Raw genomic sequence first — 16815 nt, 5'->3', positions numbered from 1 at the left:
ACACTTGCTTTGATCATGGTTGGATCACGGTCTCTTTTGACCCCCTTGTGTTCCCCGAGGACAGCTGCGAGCAGAGAGCACAGATAAAAGAGGAGGCGAGGAGAAAGAGATGAGAGAGTGCATGTTCTGACATCTGCACATGTGTTCCCATCATCACTGCCGTGTGTGTGCGAGGGTCACCGTCTGTCTGAACATCAAGCAGACTGTCGAACTAACAACCCTGCGTGTGTGTGTGTGTGTCTGTGTGTGCGTGTACGTGAATGTAGTATCTCTTCATTATCTCTGTATTTTGAAACCCGGCGTGCGTATTTCTTTGGAAAGTGTAAGTCTGTGCATATGAACGCGAGACATGTTCACTTACACGCATGTCAAAGCTCACGGAACTGCACGCGACACACCTGCACTGGTTGAGTTCCGGCGTGGAGCCCCATGGGGCCTACATTCACCCCGTGTATCCAATGACTATCACCTGTCTCCCTGTCTCTATTCACTCTCCTTTATCCCATCTGTCTCTCCGCTGTCGTTTACCTGCCTCCGACTACCCCGTCATCATCATCCTCCTCCTCGTCATCGTCACCTAACACCAACCCTTCCCCCCCAGACTACACCTGTCACTCAGTGCCCTCGGGGCGCCAGGTAAGAAATGAAACATCCCCCTTCTCGAGGGACACCAATCATATCCCAGTCAGCCACGAGTACACAAATCAACTATGACATCACAGCCATACTGTATGTTAGCGGGGGGAGGTGTGTGTGTGTGTGTGTGTGTGGGGGGGGGGTGATAGATGGAGGGAGAAGGGGGTGAGAGGTTTATGGAGCATAGTGAGGGGGGGGGGCAGGAAGAGGGAGGGAGAACAGTCAGGTAGAACGAGGCTTCAAGGGGGAGAAGATACAGAGAGAGAGAGCAGCCAATAAGATGATTGTTTTACTTTCTCTCTCTCCCTCTCTCTCTCTCCATTTATTGATGTTCCTGGGATAGGAAAGAGACTCTGCGTCACTGCTTAAATATTAACCAGCCTATCTGCAGCAGAGAGAGAGAGAGTAAGAGAGAGAGAGAGGGGGAGAAGGAGAGGGGGAGAGGGGAGAGAGAGGTGAAAGGACTATACAGACAGAGAGAGAGAGAGAGTGTGTGGGGGGAGCCGGGGAGGGACAGAGATGGAGGCGAAAGAGAAAGAAAAGGAAAGGCAGAGAGAGGAAGGGGGGAGAGAGAAAAACAGAGACGGCAAGAGGAGAACTAGAGAGGGTACAATTTCTGGGGAAATTGTAGGGTGTGCTTGCTTGCGTCGGTTGGACAGGGGTCCGTTTTTTAATGACATTTTTACAACTGATATTTCTGTATTTTATATAAAAATGCATACTTATTATTTATACATTTTACATTTACATTTTAGTCATTTAGCAGACGCTCTTATCCAGAGCGACTTACAGTAAGTACAGGGACATTCCCCCTGAGGCAAGTAGGGTGAAGTGCCTTGCCCAAGGACACAACGTCATTTTGCATGGCCGGGAATCGAACTGGCAACCTTCAGATTACTAGCCCGCTTCCCTCACCACTCAGCCACCTGACGATTTATAAAGATTACATAGATTTAAAAGCATTTTTTTTTGCTGCTCATTTACAATTGAAAATACGAGTGAAGTGTAGAATGAAATGGATGTCTTCTCATTTCCCCTGCAAGAGGCAGCCTCATCGTTGAATCAAAACGAATAAATTTGGCAGACCGGTGTACAAATTGACCTAATCTCTATGACTTAAACGTCCTTTTAAGTTTTTCCCTTCTAGTGATATTTTCATGCATTTAGCCTACTCATTGCATTCATTCATTAATAAAGAACCCCCTTTGAAGATTATTCTACGACGTTACCGGCAGTAGAAGATGGAATCGCGATTCAAACAGTACCATCTGCTAACTGAAAATATGCCCCCCAAAACGTAAATAAGCTTGACATTTATTTAGTGGAAAATCGCTCATTCATAAAAAGCTCACTGGTAGCGATCATTGTAAGGTAACAACGCAAAATGCGATATAGCCCTGTGTGGAGAAGCTGCCCCTGTAAATTCTACTACAGTACAGTACTAGACTACTGCTGTGTTCGTCTCGGTAGCGATTGCATTGGTTGAATTCGATTAAACGTTCCGTTGTACGGTTTAGGCTGAAATTAATTATTTTCATGAACAGATTGACAACGTTTAGGCTGTGGCAATGAAGTTCAGGTTAGTAGTTAGATAGACTTTTGATTTAAGTAAGGGGAGTGCCGAACATGTTTTGTCGCCGTTTGACTTCCTAAACAGCTGTGTATGTTAGATGTTTTTGTCGTGTGTCTCGCGTAGGCTACAGCGTTGCAGTGATACACTGGATTGAAACCACAGGTAATGATAATTTCACCCACAAATCGTTTACTTGTAATCTAATGTCATAATAAATCCTACAACGAAAATGTATATGTGAGGAATGTTTATTTTAACGATTGAAAACAGATAACGCTACATCATAGACCACTGTAGTATGTGTTGCCCGGGCAACAGAGGCTAATGTCATGATGCTAATATTTCAGTGAAATAGTAGACTACCGTTTCCGAAAGTAGATGTGGGCTTACTTCCTTAATAATATCAGCTAATATTGTACATTACACATCACAATTGTGTGTCATATCACAAAGTAAAATGAGTAAATAATTATCACCCTGGCCTCTTTGCTTGTGGCGTTCCTGCAGCTGCCTTGCAGTAAAGCTATAGTTAGCCTAGCTATCCCCCAAGTTAACAGATGCGAAACGAATGTTCTGCTACAGGTAGTCACGCGTGTTTTCGTGACGTTAGTGACGTAGTGACGTTAGTAACGTCAGTGACTGTGGCTAGCAAATTAGCCACCGTTAGCTTCACTTTTCGCCACAAAAACTTAACTTAAGCCCAAACCATGCAACGGAACTTAAATTCCAATAGAAGCAACGCAATCGCTACCAAGACGAACCTTTTGACACCGCCGTTGTGTATGTAGGCCAAATATTGACTGAGTTTTAGGGGGGCGAAAATAAACAATAAATAAATAAATATATATGTGAGAGAACAAAGGTTGTGCTCTCGCCGAAGGCTTGAGCACACCCAATAATGGATCTTTAACAACCTCACTAGCTATTCCCAAGGCATTGTAAATCATTTCACATCCTTGGTCTTGGAGCACTTGTCATTATTTGTCCAGAATTATATGTTGAAACAACCGTACTAAGCCAGAACAGCCAGAACAGCCACACCTCTTTATAACCACACCCCCCGCTCCCCTTCTATCTCTTCTAGAAGACAGTGTGACCTTAAAGGGCCGGTCCTCATATTCTTCCTCCCTTTTTTTCCTTTCTTTTTCTTTCCTTCACTCGCCTTTCCCGCTCCTCCCTTTTCTAAAGCACCTCCATCCCCCCTCTCTCCCCCAGGGCTGTTCCAGCGGGCCATAGCCCAGAGCGGCTCCGCCATCTCCAGCTGGTCCGTCAACTACCAGCCCCTGAAGTACACCAAGATCCTGGCCCGCAAGGTGGGCTGCACCTACACTGAGACGGCCGACCTGGTGGACTGCCTGAGGAGGAAGAACTTCCGGGAGCTGGTGGACCAGGACATCCAGCCGGCCCGCTACCACATCGCCTTCGGGCCCGTGGTGGACGGAGATGTGGTGCCGGACGACCCGGAGATCCTCATGCAGCAGGTGTGTGTGTGTGTGGAAGGGGGGGGGGGGTGACGGGTGGGGAGAGAGAGATTTCCATTCCGATTTCCATCATCGCTGCTGTCTGTCGGTGATGTATAAAGTGCACTTCCCTGTCTCGTCCACCAGGGGGAGTTCCTGAACTATGACATCCTGATCGGGGTGAACCAGGGAGAGGGCCTGAAGTTCGTGGACGACAGCGAGGACAATGACGGCATCTCCGCCGCAGCTTTCGACTACACCATCTCCAACTTTGTGGACAACCTGTATGGCTACCCCGAGGGTGAGTCCACAGAGAGGATGCTGCTGATTACAGATTGGCAATGTGACCCACAAACACTCTCTCTCTCTGTCTCTCTCTCTCTCTTTCTCTGTCTCTCTCTCTCTCCCCTTTCTCTCTCTCTCTCTCTCTCTCTCTCTCTCTCTCTCTCTCTCTCTCTCTCTCTCTCTCTCTCTCTCTCTCTCTCCGTCTCTCTTCTCTCCTTCTCTCTCTCTGTCTCTCTTCTTCCCTCCTTCTCCTTCTCCTTCTCTGTCTCTCTCTCTCTCTCTCTCTCTCTCTCTCTCTCTCTCTCTCTCTCTCTCTCTCTCTCTCTCTCTCTACTTCTCTCTCTCTCTCTCTCTCTCTGTCTCTCTCTCTCCTTCTCTCTCTCCTTTTTGTCTCTCGTTCACACACACACACACACAGTTACTAACCCGGGCCCCCTCCCCTCCCCCCCCCAGGTAAGGACATCCTGAGAGAGACCATCAAGTTCATGTACACGGACTGGGCCGACCGCGACAATGGGGACATGCGCAGGAAGACCCTCCTCGCCCTGTTCACCGACCACCAGTGGGTGGCGCCGGCGGTGGCCACGGCCAAGCTGCACGCCGAGTTCCAGTCGCCCGTCTACTTCTACACCTTCTACCACCACTGCCAGACGGAGACGAGGCCCGAGTGGGCGGACGCGGCGCACGGCGACGAGATCCCCTACGTGTTCGGCGTGCCCATGATCGGCGCCACCGACCTGTTCCCCTGCAACTTCTCCAAGAACGACGTGATGCTCAGCGCCGTGGTGATGACCTACTGGACCAACTTCGCCAAGACCGGGTAGGTTCGGCCAGATGCCGAGATTGGTCGAGACCGACTCGGATTGTGGAGGGTTTGTCGTTGGTGTGTGAGGGTCTGATGTGTGTCATTTATCTACCTCAGTTTTACTCTCTCTCTCTCCTTCCCTTTCTTCCTCCACCTCTACAGGGATCCCAACCTGCCGGTCCCCCAGGACACCAAGTTCATCCACACCAAGCCCAACCGCTTTGAGGAGGTCATCTGGACCAAGTTCAACTCCAAGGACAAGCAGTACCTCCACATCGGCCTGAAGCCTCGCGTCAAGGACAACTACCGGGCCAACAAGGTGGCCTTCTGGCTGGAGCTGGTGCCCCACCTCCACAGCCTCCACGAGGAGTTCATCAGCTCCACCACCACCCGCCTGCCCCCGGGCCCTGGCCAGGGCCCCGCCCACGGCACGGCCCGCCCCGGCCCCCGCCCCACCCGCCGGCCCTACCCCACCTACCCCTCCGACCCGGACCCCGAGGACTCGGAGGGCCCGCTGAGCCCCTTGTTCCCCGGCGACATGCGCGACTACTCCACGGAGCTGAGCGTGACGGTGGCGGTGGGCGCGTCGCTCCTCTTCCTCAACATCCTGGCGTTCGCCGCCCTCTACTACAAGCGGGACAAGCGCCACGAGATGCGCCGCCACCGGCTCTCGCCGCAGCGGGGCGGCCCGGCCAACGACCTGGCCCACAGCCAGGAGGAGGAGATCATGTCGCTGCAGATGAAGCACTCGGAGCACGACGCCCACCACGACATGGAGCCCCTCCGCCCCCACGACATCCTGCGGCCCGCCTGCCCGCCCGACTACACGCTGGCGCTGCGCCGGGCGCCCGACGACGTGCCGCTCATGACCCCCAACACCATCACCATGATCCCCAGCACCATCACCGGCATGCAGCCCCTGCAGGCCTTCAACACCTACCCCTCCACCGGCCACAACAACACCCTGCCGCACCCCCACTCCACCACCCGCGTATAGTAGGCAGGAGAGAGGCGGCAGAGCGCCACCTGGTGGACCACCGCCTGTACAGGACCTGGATGGCTCTCTCTCTCTCTCACGCGCGCGTGCTCGCTCGCTCTCCGGCTCCTCCCTCGAGGACGTTGGCCCCCGGTTACCTGGCTTTGTGTCCCATGCCTCACGGCGCCCTCTGCTGGGGGGGCATGCGGAGGTGCGGCTGAACCGCGAGGTGACGGGGGAAGGGGGAGAGGAGTTTGTGGGGGTGTGGATGTTCAAAGAAACTTTTGATTAGATTTTTTTTGAAGAGGGTCTCCCTTTCTCTCAATCACACTACAGCCCAACACCAGTGGACATCAGATCCTTTTAACCGTTTTAGGTTCATGTTTGTTGTTCTTCTCATCCCCCTCTCTCTCTAGTCCCCCGTGTGCTTTGAGGGGGACAGGGAGAGGAAATGAAAAAAGGAGGGTGTTTTGTCGCTACACAGTTTCAATGACTATCTCCTCATTCCTTCTGTCTCTTTCTGCCTCACATGTGGTTGTCATTCATTGTCCTTCTCCGAGCCCTGGAGACCCTCTTGGAATGTCACAAACGTTTGGATCCTGCCTGTTGTTTTGGTTTTGAAGCCAGGCTCCCAGTAAATACAATTAACATTAACACTGATGTTCTGATCAACTCTCGTTCCACCAGCATTCATGGTGCCAAGTATGAACTCTTGTGGGGTTCCCCATCGACGGGGCTGAAATGGGGACATTCTAGAACCGAGTCTTCTATATCGACTGCGGTTCTTGAGGGTACCGTGCTGTTCTACATGCACTGTATGCTGGGTGTCGACGGAAAGTGCCAAACCGGCCTTTTCTCTCGTCTTTTTTTTCTTTTTCTTTTTTTTCCAGCCGTACAGTCGTTGCTTACGATTCTTTTCTTCCTTTTTTTGTGGAAAGATTTCTAAATATATAGATATAGAATTATATATATAGTTATATATACATGTGTACAAAGAAGAAAGTATATAACATGGTTTTCTCATTGGAGGATCTATGCATGACTTATTTTTCAAGATGACGATGATGATGATAAGGATGATGATGATGATGAAGGGGTAGGCGAGAAGGATACCGGATAGTCAGTGTTCACATGTGCACGCTTCTTTGTCAGGGTGGGCAGTTTCTGGTCAGGAACGCCTCCCCATCCTGCTGTGTTTAAGTGTCATCTCCACAGAGACCCTCCGAGGTGTCCCTCCCTCTACACAGACCCCTCCCTCTACACAGACCCCTCCCTCTACACAGACCCCTCCCTCTACACAGACCCCTCCCTCTACACAGACCCCTCCCTCTTCACTCTCCCTCTCCTCAACAACACAAACATGTCAGAGTCACAGTGGGTAAACACCCCAAAAGATGACACACACCAGTACAAAAAACAAAACAAGGTACGAAACGTCTCTCACACTGGTTACTACTTAGCAGCCTATGAAGGAGTAGGAGAACGACCCCACCTCCCCCCCCCCCCCACCACCACCCCCACTTCCCAGTAGATCTCCCCCTGCCTAGGCCTTCACTCCTGTCTCCTTCCCTCCGTTGTCTTCGAGTGGTGCGTGTTCTCCAGATCAAGTTCTCAGCTCCAGTGTCGGCCGGTCGGCCCCAGCTTGGCTTCATCACTTCAGATGTACGAGGAGCAGGCGGCTCACTTCCTCTCTCCTTCCCTCTTTTCATTTTCCCTCTCGCGCTCTTCCCTACTCTGGCTGCCTGTGTTTCTATTTCCAGCACATACATATTCTGTTTGATGAGCGAGTGTGTGTGTGTGTGTGTGTGTGTGTGTGTGTTTGTGTGTGTGTACTGCAGCATGTCAGAATTGCTTCACAGGGGCATAGGTAGGCCTAATTAGAGAGCACAGACAGGATGATGGAGTGAGTGTGTGAGAGAGAGAGAGAGAGAGAGAGAGAGAGAGAGAGAGAGAGAGAGAGAGAGAGAGAGAGAGAGAGAGAGAGAGAGAGAGAGAGAGAGAGAGAGAAGGAGAGAGAGAGAGAGAAACAGACAGACATCCCATCTCCGAGGCTAACCCCCATGCCGTCACAATCCCAGACTTCGAAATAACAATCCAGTTGTTTACCCCTAACCCATTTTATACCTTCCACCCTTTCGTTCAGCTTCTCCGTCCAGCTCTCCACGCTCTGTATACCCAGGGGGCAGGCAGGCTAGCTCCAGTCTGCATCACTGAGCATCTCATATCCAGACCACCTACCAGACGTCACGACTGCACCACACACAGGTAACACCAAGCACACCTGGCCCCGGCTCTGTCAGCATCTGTCAGAGGAAGAGGAGGGGGATGAAGAGGGAGGAAGAGGAATTGACAATCCCTCGACCAGGGTACTGTAGGAGCAAAATGATTGACTTGTCCTTTTCCGTTCCTCCCTCTTCTCCCTTTTTGGGTTTATTTTGGTACATATGGGAGAGACTTGATTTCTTTTATGTAATGTCATGTGACAGGGGTCACGGGTCATGTGCTAAACCACCACGGCAAAACGGCGACCTGATCCACAGCTCATGTTGAAGATGGAAACTTTAGCAAATGTGTCTCGTGTCTGCTTGTGTTATAGCTTTCAGTGTTTGGTTGGTTTCTAGTTTACTACTGCCTGATATCCTGGCATAGGAGCCAGAGCTTGAACTGGTACCAGGCTGACATTTTGTTTTAATAGTACTGCAGATAAATCCTATTGGACAACAAGCTATGTCCTGGGAGACTTTGGACCGAGAGACTCTGGGAAAGCATCTAGGTTGTTGCAGCCTTGAACTCACCGAAAGGTCTGACAGAGAGAGAGAGAGAAGGCTGGAGGGTCGGAAGGCAATATGGACCTGCAACATTTGCTGCCATCTTGTTAAGGATTAGCGAGTGTGTCAGTTATTTCCTGTCCAGGGTCCAGGTGCCCCCCCCCCCAGCCTCTGTGAACTGTTTTATACGTACTCTGTTGAAAAGAGGACAATAGGTGGTTGGCAAAGAGAAATGACGGTACCACCAAAATCGACACCAATTCAGCAACTGGAGATGAACAGCAACAGACTATTTCCTTTTCTGTCTTCTTTTCCTTGTCTGTTTTCTAAGCTTCTAACACTAGGGGGCGCCACAGTGGGGGAACTCAGCAGAGCTACCCCCCTTGCACCAGTGGAAGCTCCAACCACCAGAGGTCATGCACAGAGATCATGGAGAGACACGTCTGGCAAAAGAGGGGCATAACTGTACATTTTTAAGTGTAACAACAAACAGACAAAAATATTTGTAAATATTAAGTTTCTTGTTTGTTTTATGAGTGAATGAACGATATTTAGTTTGTGACAATTATCAGACAACAGGTGCAAGTTGATGAGGGGAGCCCTCCGCAGGTATTATCTCAACTGACATCAGACAGCTCACTGTTTTCTTTCGTGGACCCATTCTAAGGGGTCTCCTCATACACTAGATTCCGGTTCCTTCCGGTTCTGTTAGTTCTGTGGTGTTCTGGCCGTACACGCGTAGATAAGAGTATCGATTATGGTCTGTGATTCTGAACAACATAAAGAGTAAGATGTATGTAGCGTCATAATGACTTTTCATCTGGTCAAATTAAGCACCAAGTAGCAGGGATTCATCTCCACCCTGTGGCCCCCTGGGAAATGTGGTTTTTAAACCCAATTCACAAAGTAGGGTATGCATAGAAGATGCCAGGGCCTTTTTTTACAGTACATGGTCAGATTTCTCACCCATGATGTCGGATACCTTCCCCTTGTGGTACAGAGCTTACTCTCTCACATGGTGGAAGTCTGCCTCCGAAGCTCACCTGTAGCCACAGTGTCACAGATGGAGAAATGAGGGCTTTTACAACCTAAGATGCCTCGTATCCACATAGGAGATCACACAGACGGCTCTAATGTCCCATCCGGTACACTGTGTTACAATGTGTGTGTGCCCATGAACAGTAGTGGTATACCTCTGTATGAGGGGTGTTTGTATGTGTGTTTTGTATGTGTAAATGTGCACGTGTGTGTGTGTGAGTGTGAGGTAGAAAGACAGGAAGATATAGAGGATTGATTTCAGTACCTACAGTATATATAGTCCATTTTCTTTGGCAGAGATTTAGTAGTATTCTTAATTTACTTTAACAACTTAAAACATGTGACCTGACCAAATGAAATCCATATTGGATTTTAGTGTGCTATTCCTCATCATACCTTGAAGAAATTAGTTTCAGCGTGGTGTAGTGACCACAATTTATTTGTACTTTTAACTGACAAACTGTGTTTCTCATTACAGCAGTTCATCTGCAGATCTACCATTTTCTGGGTGGGATGACAGGTCATAAACAAGGTAGCAAAAATACAGGATCAAAGCAGCTGAACTTCCTGTATGGTCTGACCACGCCTCTGGCATCTTTGGCCAGAGCTATAGAGTACATAGCAGTAGGCCAGTTACACTGAAGCACATAATAATAATGATAATATGTTTAATTTTTATGTCCAACACCCCTGGGATAGGCTACACACCCTAAACTAGATGTCTGTTCTGTCTGCATAGGAAATTTGCACCTGTTGTCTTGTTTTTACTTTCTTTGCTGAATTCTGAAACCCAAGACTTGAGATGAAGAACAATGTTAATAATGGAGTTTAAAAAAATATGATTATTATGAAGAAAAAAAAAAAGTTAAAGATAAACTTATATAAATAAGGTGATGATATTTCTGTTTACTTTAGAAGTTATTACACACTGTATGCTGTGATTCTGATCCGGAGATCATTAAAGACAGTCTTCATAGCTAGGTTGGTGATTTTGACTCTTTATTAAACCTCTGCAACGTGAAAACGTGGAAGCTTTTCAGTTCAAAGTCTCTTCAGAATATTACAAATCATTAGAATGAAACATTAGAATCATACAGATGGAAATAATATTTGATGCTTTCCTTGTGTGGGATGCAAGTGTTCATTAAGAGTTACATACACTGTATTTGCATCTCATCGTATCCTGAATCACATTACATAGTGGACTACAAATGCTTGATTACATCGAATTGAAGAAGTGGCTGTAAAGCAATTCCACCACATTAAGGCACAATCAAATAATCTTTCTTTAGAAGAATAACTAAAGAAACACAACAAAAATGTGTCGGTTTATCCCAAGAAGGCTAACCACCGTTAGAATGTTTGTTACCAGTGAGGTATTTGAATTATTCTACTAGACAAATTCTTGATTACATAAAATACAAGTGAGTATAAAGAACTTAAACCACATTAGAACATGTTAAAATAATCCATGCTCTTGTGAGGAAAAACAATCATAAACAAAAGACAACTATCAAACATTTTTTCATTTTAAAGCAAGGTCCAAACCACCAGTAAAACCTACAAAACATATTCAGTTATTAGTACGGTATTTGAATTCATATAATCGACTACATATGATTAGTTACTTCAAATACACTAAATGTTCATAAAGATAAAAGAAGAAAAACAAACATGATAAACAAATACTTGAAACAGTATCAAGAAGGCCAACAATCTTTGTCACAAGAAGGCAAAGCTTCAATAAGACAGCACGGTTATCAGTGACAATGTCATCCAATGTGATTCACACAATCAATTTATCAAGTAGTGTTGTCTTATTATTTGAAGTACAGTACAGGCCAAGTGTTGTGTAACTGGAACCAAAACATCAACCTAATTTTTAAGTCTTGGTTAAATGAGTTCTGCTCTCACTACTATTATGAAAAGTTATATGTGAAAATATATTGAGACTGCCCTCTTTGAGACAGGTGGAGTCTCATTTTATGCTAAAACACTCTTTGAGGCTATTTTCTGCCTGTTCTTTTGTGATGTTTTTCCAAGCTGGGGGGATATCTGCAGGTAAAGCCTTGTACTCTTTGGCAAACTTTTTGTTGAAATGAGTCATAACATATTTCCAGTAGTCTGAGGCCTGGATACTGGGATCTGCAGGAATGTGCCAGTCTGGATAAATCTCTTGGTACTTTTTGTAAGGGTGGTTTTCTTCATCTGTCTCATAGCAACAGAAACAACCTTCACAGAACACAAGTGAAGAGCAAATATCAGTATCTAATTTTCTGGAATGTAAAAACCTATATGTGCCAAGACCCTGTGGCCGGTGTACTGAGGCAAAATGGTCTGTGTGGGCCTTGCCACCTGCCTCACATGGTGCTTTACAAAATGGACACTGCATGCCACATCCAAACACTCGGTTAAAAAGGATATCTTGTGGTTTGATTCTCAATGCTTCCAGTATACTCTGTACACTCTGTTTTTGTAGCTTGATCATTAAGGATTGTTCCATTTCCTCAATGGATTTTTTGAGCCACTGGGCAAACTGCTCTTGGTCAGCATTATTGAGGATCATGAATGCACTTAAAGCATCTTTGGGAATAACCAATGTATTTCCAAGTTCCTTGCAAATATTCTGAACATATTTCTCCAAATTGCAGTTTTTGTCTTTTTGCATCTTCGTGATGGCATCAGTTATATTTTGAATATTTGCTTTAAGATGGCGTTGCTGTAATTCCCAGATTTTCAACCCATTTGAAAGATGTTCCTTGATTTGATTATATATCCATTTTTTTACGTATTCTTCATAGGAAACAATATAGCTGACATAGTAGTTCTCAAACCTGAACTCGGAGATCAAATGTTTCAAGACAGAATACTGAAAAAATGCACGAGTGCTAAATTGAAGAGCATTTCTTCCAGTCAGCATTTCATCTACAATATCTGGACCTAAAGAGTTGAGGACATTGGCTTCCACTGCAGGTTTGAGGCATAGTTGTGTGAATTCTTCTGCTTTAGTCTTACATTGGTCTCGTTTGTTAAACAAGTCTTTGAAATCATCATGGTACTTGTTTCTGTATTGCTCAAGGCATCGGCGTGGGTCATTGACTTCAATGAAATGTCCATGCATTTCCTGTAATTGCCTTGATGCAATTCCACAAATATGTAACTTGAGTTTGACTTCAAATTCACAGTTGGTCTGAGGATCTCTGCTAGCAGACAACCTTTCGTCAATAATGTGCAGGACCTCTTGGATGTCATTGTCATGGTAGTCAGTCTCCTTTTGTACTTTGTCATTAATTAACAGTAAGCATGCATATATAATACTGTCTGCAAGTGCTTGGAGTTTCGAAATGTGATCGTCCAAGTAAAACATATTTATTACGGCATGTTTTACTTTCTTGAAAAAGCCATCAATGGGCACATCGAATGGCTCTACCCCACACTGATTCAATTTAATGTTATTTACTGTCTTGATTAAGGGGCTTGCTCTCTGTTTTAGATTCAAGCGAAGCTGCTTCAACACCTTTTCCACAACATCTTTTGGGTCTAGTCCCTTGAAAGACAACTCCTTCACAGTTGTATCCCACATTTTGTCAAAATCTCTGTCAAGATCTTTGTCGGACTTTTGAACTTTGCTTTTTCTACATTCCTCAAGGAGTTCAAGCACCCTCTGTTCCAGTTTGATTGTGTGGTTTTCCTTGATAGTTTCAAGACTGCACATTCCCTTTCTGATTTCAACAGCTGCTTCCAGTTGATTGAGCACAGAGTTCTCCATTTCTCTTCGAAGGCTCTTTGCAGTGTTAGAGAACGTTTCTCTATACCCCTCAACTAGACAAACATGACCTTCCGTTTGTTCATAGTACTTGGTCAAGTTGTCAAGAAGGATTTTCTCCCACTTTGAGATTTGTGACAAGGCTTTGCTTTTCAAGTCGACAAGTAATTCTTCAATATCTGATGTCTGAAATTCATCAAGAATTGTTCTGAAGTTGGATATCTTTGTTTGAGCATTTGCAACCCATGTGTACATGTGCTTTCTAAATTCCCATTCCCATTTATTGAATTTGGTGCACAACTTCATGTAGGCATCGGCCACAAGGCTGTTTCTGAAGCTGAAGATAAAGTTCTCATATTTTACAGCATTCCATAAGCTTTTTGTCCACTCCAGAAACTCCATTATGTTGTTTTTAGATATGTCACATCTTTGCAAAACTTGGACCATGTTTCTTTTGAGCTCAAAGACCGCTTCACTGTACCCTGCGTTGACTGGTGCCATTGGTGGGTTTCCATGCCACAGTCCAGGGATGTACCAGTTGCCTGTGTCTGGATTGTACTCGATCACATCAGTGAAGTTCTTATTCTCTTCTTTGTTTTCCATTTTGGCTGCTGCTTGGGTCATTTCATTCAACTGCTCCAACAGCATTTTCCTGTCTCTCATGTTCTTGTCATGTGCAGAAACATCTGACACGTTCTGATGCACAAACTGACACTTGGGCTTTTTCCCTACTTCTTTCATCCTGAGGAAAGCGTGGACCACTATCTGCAGGATGTCCTTCATCTCTGTCGAGTTCTCCATGGCAATATTGATAATTGTGATGTCACTTAGCCCTATCACAAGCGTTGCCAGCTCATTGTCATGCTCGTGGCTATCATCTAGCTGTGCAAGCTCTGGTGACTTGAGACCCTCTGTGTCAATGATCACTACAAAATCACAATCAAGTTGCTTTTTGAAGTCTTCTTTAACCTTGATGAGCAGCATCAAGGCCCCTCTTGTGCATCTTCCACTACTGACTGCAAACTGGACCCCAAACATGGTGTTGAGGAGAGTGGATTTCCCTGTACTCTGGACTCCTAGAACTGTGATCACCATGATCTTGTTCTTTGGCTTCACCAAGGCATCAAGTTCACACAGAACATCACTCACCCATCTCAGTGGTATGTTGGATGCATCTCCGTCCACCAGTTCCAGGGGATATCCATCCAGGAGTAACTCTGCACATAGCTTGGGAAGATGGAGAAGTTGTTGCCGTGATACCTCACCCTCTGGGAGTAAGACTGAAGATTCATAGAGCTGACCCATTTCACGGAGAAAATGTTCAGTTCCTAGGGAACTGTTTGAAATCTGTTTGTCAAGATCTTTGATGTCTTCTTTGTTTTCTGAGGAGTTTTGACATTTTTCTTTATACTGCTCCCTAAGACCACTGAGGCTTTCACGGGACAGATTGTCAAGGTTCATTCGCATCCATTTCAAGACATAGGACCTTTCTAATCCAGGTGTTGATATGGCACTGATGAAGCAGGTCATTGCTTTAGACATGTCATATGCAGCCTGTTTTTCCCTGAGTTGTGTTTTCTTAACTTTGAGCTCACTCTTGTACATCTCAGGGCTTTTAGCACCAATGTCTCGCTGTCGGCATTGTTCTTTTTCTAATTGAGCTAGCTTTTTCCACATTTTTCCTTGCAAGGGTAGTTGACTTTCTTTGTACCTAAATGTGTCAGGTATGTTTGAAGTGATAGCATTTTGCTTGGCAGTCTGACATTCCTGGCAATCTTCATCCACCAGGATGAAATTGAATTTATATTGTGCCTTTAATCAGGTTTCAGTAACTTATTTACAACATGAAGGATTACCACTGATAAAATACAGTCAACAAAGTAGTCAGAACTGTGGGATGAGGAACTTAAAGTTGTTGAACTGGAAACCCAGGCAAAAGTGTTGTACTTCTTGTAACCCAAAACATTATAAAGAATTCCACAAGGAAGTGAAGTGCACAAGGAATTTCTCCCAATGCACATGTGTTGCATGTTTTCTCCCAATGCCCCCTCCCTGAGTCACCACCTTACCGCGGTGGAGGGGTTTGCGTGTCCTAATGATCCTGGAAGCTATGTTGTCGGGGGCTTTATGCCCCTGGTAAGGTCACCCAAGGCAAACAGGTTCCAGGCGAAGGATCAGACAAAGCGTGGCTCAAAAAACTACCATGAAGAAAACTAACAATGGTTCTCAGTTGCCCCTGCCCGAAAGCGGGTCACCGGGGCCCCCCCCTGGAGCCAGGCCCGGGGGTGGGGCTCGATGGCGAGCGCCTGGTGGCCGGGCCTTTTCCCATGGGGCCCGGTCGGGCACAGCCCGAAGAGACAACGTGGGACCCCCTTCCAGTGGGCTCACCATCCGCAGGAGGGGTCATGGGTGTCTGGTGCAGTGCGAGACGGGCGGCGGCAGAATTATAGTCACTCTATAATTGACCAAAACTTGGCCCCTGACCTCAGTGTGACCCCTGTCCATCCCTCTGCCGTACCTGGGGTCAGAGGTACAGAGCCTACAGTGTCTGTGGTCCTGGGGGTCAGAGGTACAGAGTCTACAGTGTCTGTGGTCCTGGGGGTCAGAGGTACAGAGTCTACAGTGTCTGTGGTCCTGGGGGTCAGAGGTACAGAGCCTACAGTGTCTGTGGTCCTGGGGGTCAGAGGTACAGAGATTACAGTGTCTGTGGTCCTGGGGGTCAGAGGTACAGAGTCTACAGTGTCTGTGGTCCTGGGGGTCAGAGGTACAGAGTCTACAGTGTCTGTGGTCCTGGGGGTCAGAGGTACAGAGCCTACAGTGTCTGTGGTCCTGGGGGTCAGAGGTACAGAGTCTACAGTGTCTGTGGTCCTGGGGGTCAGAGGTACAGAGTCTACAGTGTCTGTGGTCCTGGGGGTCAGAGGTACAGAGCCTACAGTGTCTGTGGTCCTGGGGGTCAGAGGTACAGAGATTACAGTGTCTGTGGTCCTGGGGGTCAGAGGTACAGAGTCTACAGTGTCTGTGGTCCTGGGGGTCAGAGGTACAGAGTCTACAGTGTCTGTGGTCCTGGGGGTCAGAGTACAGAGTCTACAGTGTCTGTGGTCCTGGGGGTCAGAGGTACAGAGCCTACAGTGTCTGTGGTCCTGGGGGTCAGAGGTACAGAGCCTCCAGTGTCTGTGGTCCTGGGGGTCAGAGGTACAGAGATTACAGTGTCTGTGGTCCTGGGGGTCAGAGGTACAGAGTCTACAGTGTCTGTGGTCCTGGGGGTCAGAGGTACAGAGTCTACAGTGTCTGTGGTCCTGGGGGTCAGAGTACAGAGTCTACAGTGTCTGTGGTCCTGGGGGTCAGAGGTACAGAGCCTACAGTGTCTGTGGTCCTGGGGGTCAGAGGTACAGAGCCTCCAGTGTCTGTGGTCCTGGGGGTCAGAGGTACAGAGCCTACAGTGTCTGTGGTCCTGGGGGTCAGAGGTACAAAGCCTACAGTGTCTGTGGTCCTGGGGGTCAGAGGTACA

General features: G+C 47.1%; 2 protein-coding genes across 2 annotated transcripts in view; one reads left to right on the top strand and one right to left on the bottom strand.

Moving 5' to 3' along the window:
* The window catches only part of nlgn2a (neuroligin 2a), a 32337-nt gene extending 21820 nt beyond the window's left edge, over nucleotides 1–10517 (top strand). Inside the window, exons 3-6 of the mRNA XM_062449976.1 lie at nucleotides 3425–3690; nucleotides 3817–3970; nucleotides 4408–4774; nucleotides 4922–10517. Coding sequence (XP_062305960.1) covers nucleotides 3425–3690; nucleotides 3817–3970; nucleotides 4408–4774; nucleotides 4922–5756 — 1622 coding nt within the window. The 3' untranslated portion in view covers nucleotides 5757–10517. The remainder of the gene's footprint in view (nucleotides 1–3424; nucleotides 3691–3816; nucleotides 3971–4407; nucleotides 4775–4921) is intronic.
* A 2-nt stretch (nucleotides 10518–10519) lies between these two features.
* LOC134010107 (interferon-induced very large GTPase 1-like) lies at nucleotides 10520–15812 on the bottom strand. The gene is made up of 2 exons (XM_062449975.1): nucleotides 15792–15812; nucleotides 10520–15119 (listed from the first exon to the last, which is right to left on the bottom strand). Exons 1-2 carry the CDS (start codon nucleotides 15810–15812, stop codon nucleotides 11520–11522), a joined length of 3621 nt encoding a protein of 1206 aa, XP_062305959.1. The 3' UTR covers nucleotides 10520–11519.
* Between the last annotated feature and the right edge of the window lie 1003 nt (nucleotides 15813–16815).

Source organism: Osmerus eperlanus, chromosome 23 (assembly GCF_963692335.1).
Source record: "Osmerus eperlanus chromosome 23, fOsmEpe2.1, whole genome shotgun sequence".
Lineage (NCBI taxonomy): Eukaryota > Metazoa > Chordata > Actinopteri > Osmeriformes > Osmeridae > Osmerus > Osmerus eperlanus.
Note: the sequence above shows the minus strand (reverse complement) of the source record. Positions and strands in the feature narration are given on the sequence as shown.